The sequence below is a fragment of the Haliotis rufescens genome, unplaced genomic scaffold, assembly GCF_023055435.1.
Source record: "Haliotis rufescens isolate VD_foot unplaced genomic scaffold, xgHalRufe1.0.p SCAF_6, whole genome shotgun sequence".
Classification (NCBI taxonomy): Eukaryota; Metazoa; Mollusca; class Gastropoda; order Lepetellida; family Haliotidae; genus Haliotis; species Haliotis rufescens.
In genome coordinates, this window is record NW_025964334.1 from 4,819,091 (window position 1) to 4,829,140 (window position 10,050).

The 10,050-nt window shown below is 41.2% G+C and overlaps 1 protein-coding gene across 6 annotated transcripts in view; it reads left to right on the forward strand.

Annotated features, from left to right (window-relative positions):
* The window catches only part of LOC124120055 (histone-lysine N-methyltransferase SETDB1-like), a 74,290-nt gene extending 66,975 nt beyond the window's left edge, over window positions 1-7,315 (forward strand). For all 6 annotated transcript variants that reach the window (XM_048386124.1, XM_048386126.1, XM_048386127.1 and 3 more), the window contains 3 exons: window positions 1,412-1,527; window positions 2,127-2,215; window positions 3,368-7,315. In XM_048386124.1, the coding sequence (XP_048242081.1) occupies window positions 1,412-1,527; window positions 2,127-2,215; window positions 3,368-3,485 (323 nt within the window). In that variant the 3' untranslated portion in view covers window positions 3,486-7,315. The remainder of the gene's footprint in view (window positions 1-1,411; window positions 1,528-2,126; window positions 2,216-3,367) is intronic.
* Window positions 7,316-10,050: the final 2,735 nt, after the last annotated feature.

A 10,050-nucleotide genomic window follows, 5' to 3' on the forward strand; every position in this document is an offset into this window, starting at 1 on the left:
TATAGTTTATAGCTCAGGTGTGTTAGCAATGTAGGTGTCCACAATGGGTATAGTTTATAGCTCAGGTGTGACAACAATGTAGGTGTCCACAATGAATATAGTTTATAGTTCAGGTGTAACAGCAGTGTAAGTGTCCATAATGGATATAGTTTATAGCTCAGGTGTGACAACAATGTAAGTGTCCATAATGGATATAGTTTATAGTTCAGGTGTAACAGCAGTGTACGTGTCCATAATGGATATAGTTTATAGCTCAGGTGTAACAGCAGTGTAGGTGTTCACAATGGATACAGTTTATAGCTCAGGTGCCACAACAATGTAGGTGTCCACAATCGATATAGTTTATAGCTCAGGTGTAACAGAAATGCAGGTGTCCACAATGGATATAGTTTATAGCTCAGGTGTAACAGCAGTGTAGGTGTCCACAATTGATATAAAGTAGACACAATTCAAGAAAACAACTTTTTTATTTGACATATATATGTTGAATTGTTTCCATCTTTAATAAGATATATATAACAAAGATTAAATAACTTACTTGAGTCAAAGTAAAATGGTGTTGTCAGCAAGACCATTGGTTGGGGCTTTGTATGTGAGTGAACTTGGATGACATTTTCTTTTTGAGTGTTGTGTTCTTTCATCTCATGATTCATTTCATTTCCTTCCAGCCATGTTGCCATCATGTCATGATTATAGGGTCTGTGAGGTGTGAGTCTGTGAGGGTCTGTGAGGGTCTGTGAGGTGTTTAGACCTTTAGCTCATCACAATGAATGTGTTTCCCTCAATGTGTGAGCCTGTTTCTGGTGTCTGACATGTCACAGAGATTGCTTATAGCGGTGTAAAACTCATCATCATCTTAATTGTGGACTCCAGAGACTCTTGCTTTTGTGTACCTATGACTTAAATAATACACTGTAGTTATATCTGACCTGTGAAGATCCGGGGGAGAATACGTCTCCAGCAAACCATACTTGTCCTAGCAGGCGATTATGCTTGTCGTAAGAGGTGACTAATGGGATCGGGTGGTCAGGCTCGCTGACTTGGTTGATGCATGTCATTGTATCCCAATTGCATGGATCGATGCTCATGATATCAATCACTGGATTGTCTTGTCCAGCCTTGATTATTACAGACCGCCATCATATAGCTGGACTATTGCTGAGTGTGGCATTAAACAACAAACAAACAAACAAAGTAATATCTTCTGTTTAAGTGAGCTTCATATTTTTATTATTGTTGCATATAAATTTGAACAAAATATGTAAAATCTTATGACTTCATTTTAAATGATTTGACATTATATGACATTGTATCACATTTTTCTTTGTTCATAAGATGAATGGAGACTGTGCAGCACTGGTCCATTCTAGCAAGGCGCTGTTTAGCACGTGGTGTGTTTTGTGTTTGGCAGGGGAGAGGAGGGAGGGTCAGGATCAGCGGCCTGGGACACGCTTCTACTTCCGTGACGGTCAGACCTGCTACATCATGGATGCCAAGTCCATGGGCAATATCGGCCGATACCTAAACGTATGTAGCTAAATGTTAGGTAGATCATCTCAGAGTGCGAGTGACCAAGGGGATAACTGGAAATAGCAGAGAAATAAGTGTTGTAATGATGTGACTCCAGCATCGAGAGAGCGACACAGCTGTAGTCACGACAGGATGATAGTAGTAACAGGTGATAGTATACGTGTAGTATTGACATGACTAATAGCTACTCACTGTAATAGCTGTATGAATAGTAAGGAAGAGAATTTATGATGTCAACTTCTTTATTATGAGGAACACGTTTCGGAGGATATGCTTACTCCTTCATTCGGTACTCGTCACTATATGGCCGAGATACTGCCGATGTGACGTTAAATTTTAACTCACTCACTCACCTTCATCCGGTAAATATTGACATCCATAAATTCTACTCCTTATGTGTAACACATCTAAATGCCAATCAAGACTTGTACATGACTAGTCGCGAGATAACAGTAGCAGCAACACAACTGTAGTATCTACATGATAACTTGTCAGTTGCATTTTAAAAGAGATATTTCAGGCTTGAAGTACAGGCTACTCTCGAGACATTGTATTGTGTATAGATTTGGCTCCACAGTCACCTGCTCTGTTTACAGCACAGCTGCAGTCCTAACGTGTTCGTACAGAATGTGTTTGTAGACACACAGGACCTCCGCTTCCCATGGGTGGCCTTCTTTGCTGGACAGTGAGTACACACCATCACTTTCACCGTCACTTACACCATCACTTCCACCCTCACTTACACCATCACTTACATCATCACTTGCACCATCACTTACACCCTCACTTACACGATCACTTGCACCATCACTTAGACCATCACTTACACCGTCACTTACACCATCACTTCCACCCTCACTTACACCATCACTTACATCATCACTTGTACTATCACTTACACCCTCACTTACACCATCACTTGCACCATCACTTAGACCATCACTTACACCATCACTTACACCATCACTTACACATCACTTAGACCGTCTCCTACACAGTCACTTACACCATCACTTACATCATCACTTGCACCCTCACTTACACCATCACTAACACTGTCAGTTACACCATCACTTACGCGATCACTTACACCATCACTAACACTGTCAGTTACACCATCACTTACGCCATCACTTACACCATCACTAACACTGTCAGTTACACCATTAATTACACTGTCACTTACACCGTCACTTACACCATCACTTACACCATCACTTACACCATCACTTACACATCACTTAGACCGTCACCTACACCGTCACTTACACCATCACTTGCACCCTCACTTACACCATCACTTACACCATCACTAACACTGTCAGTTACACCATCACTTACGTGATCACTTACACCATGACTAACACTGTCAGTTACACCATCACTTACGCCATCACTTACACCATCACTAACACTGTCAGTTACACCATTAATTACACCGTCACTTACATCATCACTAACACTCTCACTTACACCATCACTTACACCATCACTTACACCATCACTTACACACTCATGTGCTACAGGCACACTCTCATCAACACTTTGTGATGGTGACTATTATTCACACCTTATGAAGAAAGATAAAAACATGTCTGGCACTTGGTGTTAAGAGGCTAAAACAAGGACTGGTCAACTCGGTGTCAGTATATGTCTGACTGGGGTGTTCATGTTAAGCTGCGGCAAGGTATCTCAGTGGGCTAGGATTGTAAAACCAGGAATGGTCTGGACTAGTATAAGGAGCCACACACACATGCATGCTAGGGTAAAAAAATGAAGTCAACCCATTCTTCTGACAACAGTTTGTGGTGTGGTGACATGTGGCTGCTTGTTGCAGGTATATCCGTGCGGGGACGGAGCTCACCTGGGACTACAACTATGAAGTGGGGAGCGTTCCGGACAAGGTCCTGTACTGCTACTGTGGCTCCTCCCAGTGTCGCGGCAGGCTGCTCTAGAAGCATGGTGTCCTCAAGCAGGCTGCTCTAGAAGCATGGTGTCCTCAAGCAGGCTGCTCTAGAAGCATGGTGTCCTCAAGCAGGTTGTTGAAGTGTAGGAAGAGGATGCACTTTGTATGTAGCATCTGGTGAACACAACATCATTGTGAACTGTTCATTGGTCTCATGAGTGATTTTGGAAAAAAGACACACTTGGTGTGTCAGCATCTGGTACATTGTGAACAGTTCATTGGTCTCATGATGGATGTTGGGAAAAAAGACACACTTGGTGTGTCAGCATCTGGTACATTGTGAACAGTTCATTGGTCTCATGATGGATGTTGGAAAAAAGACACACTTGGTGTGTCAGCATCTGGTACATTGTGAACAGTTCATTGGTCTCATGATGGATGTTGGAAAAAAGACACACTTGGTGTGTCAGCATCTGGTACATTGTGAACAGTTCATTGGTCTCATGATGGATGTTGGAAAAAAGACACACTTGGTGTGTCAGCATCTGGTGCATTGTGAACAGTTCAATGGTGTCATGAGTGATGTAGAGTTACCAACTCAGTTGTTGTGTCATCACCCAGGTGCAGCTGGTTCCATCTTGTGCTGTATCTGGTACACAGTCACAATAATTCATTGTTGTCATAAGTGCTATAGAAACATAAAACTGAAGAAGACACTTCAAGCCTGAACAGATCCATCAAACCATTGTTATCACGAGTTGCCATTACGGCAAGGAGTGGATCGATTCACAGACTGGGTACACGTCAAATGGACAACATGTCTCACCTCCTGAAGCATTTTGGCAAGGCTTCATCCAGGACAGTGTGGTGGTTGTTCAGCCTGTAGTATGTACTCTACAGAGTACAGAGAATCACACACAGGAGTATATGTGGAAGAGGGGTGAGGTGCATACCTCGTCATACTTTCATGTCTTTACATTGCCATACATTTCGATATATCAAATAAATCATGAAGAGTTTAGAAGTAAGATGTTTGTGACTATTAATATCACAATGTGCGATGATGAGATGATGGCTCCTTACAGTGATTGTATAGCTTCCTCCAGAGCCAACAGTAACATGGGAAGATGCCAAACAATTTGGTAGAGTTTCCTTGGCTATTTGTGTAGAGCTTGTGTTTTCCAGCTACCTCAGATCATCAGTGAAACATTTACCCGAAAAATACTGTAGAACACCTTGAGATGAAGACTGTGGTTCTAGATTTGGCATCAGAATTCTTTGACAGGCTACCATCCTCCCAGCATATACTTCCAGTGTCTGTCCATTCTGCCATTGTACTGTTACTTTGTTCCTTGAAATAGGAACTCAAAATACATTCAATATGACTTCAGGGAAGCAATGTCCAAAAATAATACCTTGTTGAAGTGTGTGCCTTTTGCTGTTTATGGACGTTTACTGCTTTCATTTTCATGGAAACAATTTGATTCCAAGTCTTCTGAAACAGTTACCCGGTAACATTTAGTGCTACTCAACTAAGCATTCACACATTTTAGTGTCCCTTTTGGTGATAGGGTTCTTTTAAAACTATTATTGTTATCATTTCGCTGATAAACAGACTGATAGTCTTATCCTGTTGTAATATACAACAACATTAAGATCAGATCTTTTCCTGGTTACCATACCTCCAAGGTGTAGTATTGGAGTAAAAGATCTGATTTTAATGTGATTGGTTCAGGAGCATGTGTAAAAAAATGTTAATTTCCTCGTGAAACTTTTCAAGGAAACAGGGATGTGCCCTTTTCAGAAGACGAAGTTCTTTAGGTGCAGATATTATCTTTTGAAAGGAGGACACTGTAGGTAAGGCCAAGGATGTCAGACAAGGTGTATAAAATTCAGTTTTCTGGGAGGTAGAGTTCTTATGTTGATACCAAGGGCAAGGCGAATACATCCTGCATCAGAAGTTGTCATTTTCTCAATCTGCTGATCGCCTTGCCCACATGTGTGATGTGTGTCACATGTCTAGTGGTTAGCATGAAGGTAGCTATGGTCCATAAGCTTCTACTTGTAGAGGTGCTTGTTGTAGTAACATCATTTAAGTTACGATTCGCTTAAGAATCGGTCAAACTTTGTGCCATGATATTTGGGGTTGGGGTTGGGTTTGGGGCCAGTTCGGGTGACCAGACTTGCAGACTTGTTTGATTTGATACATGATATCAATCACAGGATTGTCTGGTCTTGATTAAAGTATTTTCAAGCTGACCTCATGTACATGAAATATTGCTGATTACGAAGTTATAAAACAGGATGTTTAAACTGTATGGTTGTATATATACACGTCCCCCAAATGTACCCTCACTGGGGGAGTGTGATGAGACTACTTTAGATATTTGTATTTAGATATACGTGTGTGTATATCAGAGGCAACATTAAAGAGGGCATTGCTTGATTTGAAACAGGCAACTGAATTTATGGCCATGTTTTGTGACTTACTCATGATCTGTTGTGTATAAAGCAGCTGTCTTGTAGATGAACCAACCTCATGTTACAGTGCTTGTATATTGCGGCGGATCGTTTTAATGGCATTCATCTGGGGCCCCATTCATCATTGTGACGTTAGGTCACAGACTTACAACAATTGTAGTGCTAAGGACGTTGTAGGACGTCATTTCAGGAAAGTGTTTTTGATGATCAGGACATCGCATTGTTTCAATGAAAGTAATTGCAGTAGTAAAATGTCATGTTTCAAGGCTGTTGAACCGACACTGTCATGCTTGGATAATGTCCCGAGACACGTATAAACTGTATTTCCCCTTATAAAGGCTGGATAAGAACTAAAGTGTAAGAAGGTGACCATCGAGCACTTATTCCAAGCGCTGCTTATACCACCACGAAGCTTCCATTAGTGTGCCATTTGGTGTCCCATGTCACAACTGGTAGTTATAACACTGGTGTGTACTGTAAGAGAATTCATTGTTACGTATTTAGTCCCCGTGTTACTTAAGGATTTCCAGTCTTTGGTTATCACTCGATGGATTCCTTTAAGGAAATGGAGGCGTTCGGGTAGCCTAGTAGTTAAAGCGTTTGCTTGTCACGCCAAAGACCCAGGTTTGGTTCCTGACATCTGTACAATGTGTGAAGTCAATTTCTGGTGTACCCTGCCGTGATATTGCTGAAATTTTGCTGAAAGCGGCGTAAAACCATACTCGCTCACTTTGAGGAAATGGCTTCTGTACACATCATACAGTTGTATGGGAAAGGTCAAGATGAATTGTGTGATAGGCATTACTTAGAAGTTGACGGATGACAAAGTAGACACAATTTATGGTTAACATCTTTAATACTGTAAAGGCAACGATTCGGTATAGATCCTCATACCGTTGTCAAGCAAGACTGAATGAAGAACATTGTACAGAATATAGTACGCCACCTACTACTGTATATATATTCTGTACAATGTTCCACATTCAGACTTGCTTGACAACGGTATAAGGATCTATACCGTCGCCTTTACAGTATTAAAGAAGTTGTGTCTACAAGGTCAAGATGGTACGGTACTTGAGTGTGAAGAGCATGAATCTCCAAAAGATGTCAGGACTTAATAATCGGGTTCATTTCTCGAACACACTATTACCAGTTCACCTGGTTAGAACACATAGGGTTAGTCTGTTAGTCTTTGGTTTGTCTCTGATTGTGTCTTCGAGCTGGCTATTGATGCCATCACAAAGTTTTGACCATGAATAAAACCCACTGTTGACTGTTGTTACTGCGGCTGTTCGGTGTGTAAGAGAGTATTTTTCTATGAATGTGATCATTATCAGACTGTGTGATCTGTCATTTTCATATTGTCATCGGTATCACAATAAATGTCATTGAACATTTGATGTTTTTCTGTGTTAAACACTCACTTGTGGAACAGAGTCCAGTGCTCTAAGGTGGCGCAAGTTACTGTGAAGAGTTGCGCCCCTTAGATCCTTGTTGATTTTAAACCTGCCTCTTGTTATTCTGACACTCCATACACATACCTGAAAAATAATTAAGCCTCTCTTACTGCGTATTACAATATAAAATGACCTAGCAGAGGGTCCAGTTAACATGTGAAGAAAAAGAAGGGGGCCAAGTTAACATGTAAGGAAAAAAGAAAAAGGGGGCCAAGTTAACAAGTAAGGAAAAAGACGGGGGCCAAGTTAACAAGTAAAGAAAAAGAAGGGGCCAAGTTAACAAGTAAGGAAAACGACGAGGGCCAAGTTAACAAGTAAGGAAAACGACGGGGGCCAAGTTAACAAGTAAGGAAAAAGACGGGGGCCAAGTTAACAAGTAAGGAAAACGACGGGGGCCAAGTTAACAAGTAAGGAAAAAGACGGGGGCCAAGTTAACAAGTAAGGAAAACGACGGGGTCCAAGTTAACAAGTAAGGAAAAAGACGGGGGCCAAGTTAACAAGTAAGGAAAACGACGGGGTCCAAGTTAACAAGTAAGGAAAAAGACGGGGGCCAAGTTAACTAGTAAGGAAAAAGACGGGGGCCAAGTTAACAAGTAAGGAAAAAGACGGGGGCCAAGTTAACAATTTAGGAAAAAGACGGGGGCCAAGTTAACAAGTAAGGAAAAAGACGGGGTCCAAGTTAACAAGTAAGGAAAAAGATGGGGGCCAAGTTAACAAGTAAGGAAAACGACGGGGTCCAAGTTAACAAGTAAGGAAAAAGACGGGGGCCAAGTTAACAAGTAAGGAAAAAGACGGGCCAAATTAACAAGTAAGGAAAAAGAAGGGGGCCAAGTTAACAAGTAAGGAAAAAGACGGGGGGCAAGTTAACAAGTAAGGAAAAAGACGGGGGCCAAGTTAACAAGTAAGGAAAAAGACGGGGGCCAAGTTAACATGTAAGGAAAAAGATGGGGGCCAGTTAACATGTAAGGGAAAAAAAAGACAGGGCACAATCATGTAAGGTAAAAACGAAGGGAAACTGTTTACGTGTTAGGGAAAACAGAAACAGAGGGCACCCAGTTCACACGTAAGGTAAAAAGGGTCCAGTTAACATTTAAGGAAGAAAAGAAAAACGGGGCTCACTTAACATGTTAGTTACAAAGGGGCCTAGTTATGTAAATAAGAAAGAAGGGGCCCATTTAACATGTAGGGGGAAAAAAGGGTTTCAATTTACATGGAAGAAAAGAAAGAAGAGGGTCATGTTAACATGTAGGAAAAAAGAACGGGCCAAGTTAACATGTAAGGTAAAAATAAAAAAGGGCCCAGTTAACGTAAGGAAAAAGGAAACAGAATGTAAAGAAAAAAGGGGGTCCAGTTAACATGTAAGGATTTAAAGGGGTCCAGTAAACACGAAAGGGAAAAAGGGGGTCCAGTTGACGTGAGGAAAAAAGGGGGTCCAGTTAACATGTAAAGAAAAAAAGGGGGTCCAGTTAACATGTAAAGAAAAAAAGGGGGTCCAGTTAACATGTACAGAAAAAAGGGGGTCCAGTTAACATGTAAAGAAAAAAAGGGGGTCCAGTTAACATGTAAAGAAAAAAAGGGGGTCCAGTTAACATGTACAGAAAAAAAGGGGGTCCAGTTAACATGTAAAGAAAAAAAGGGGGTCCAGTTAACATGTAAAGAAAAAAAGAAGGGCTGCGCACCCCTCTGTATCCACCAGTGTATCCTGTATTTATTTTCATTTGTTACACATTTGTTTTTTATTTACAAGGTGATATACTCCATATTGCAATACAGAAACTGAAAACTTCTTATGAAATAACATAGATGTACTCCATTGCAATAGTTACATTACACTTTTGCCAGTGATGCTGGAGTGGCTTGGTCCTACTGGCGTAGAAGGCTTCCTCCTCAGTGATGGAAAAGGCCTTCCACAGCCGAAATAACGTCATCATCATTTGCATAATGCTGGCAAGACAGTTCTTTCTTCAAAGAGGTGGAAATATGATGATGCCACATCTGGTGATGATGGAACATGTTCAATGAAGTCATCCAGTCATGCATTGCCGACTTGAGCTGATGTGCACTGTCCTGGGGTAACAACACATCGTTTGTGAGTTTTCCACGAGGCTTAGCCTTGATTTTCTCCCACAGTTGCCGAATCAGATTAACATAGTATTGACCATTAACGGTCTGACCATTCGGGAGGTAGTTCACCACTTTGGAATCCCTGAAAACCGAATCCAACTGACTTTGCCTTGTTCGGAACAGGAAGCTGACACGCCGTGAGATGACTGAAGCACTGTTAAAATTCGGCTTCGGCTAAAATTCACTAAAATCACCCACTCACTGTATCGACAGTAACATTGGATAGGTCACTTGAGCAGTATAAAACAACAAAAGCTCCAGTGCGCGAAATACGCATATGTCGGAAAGCGCACGTTAAATTCCTAATTTAAGTAAGTAAGACTAGCTCCAGCACATACACAACTACTAACTTTCACCTTTTTCAGTCACCAACAGCACAAGCGTCTTGCTTTGTTTTCCTTCCCAGCTTCTGTATTATGTAAGTAAAAGGTTTCTTCTGTTTTTAGCTGACTTTGCTAAATTAGTTGGTCACTTACGCTTGAAAGAAATCAGTGTTTCCTATGATTGCATTCAAATCAGCGGATGATATGTTTTCTGTGCTCAGGATCTCTA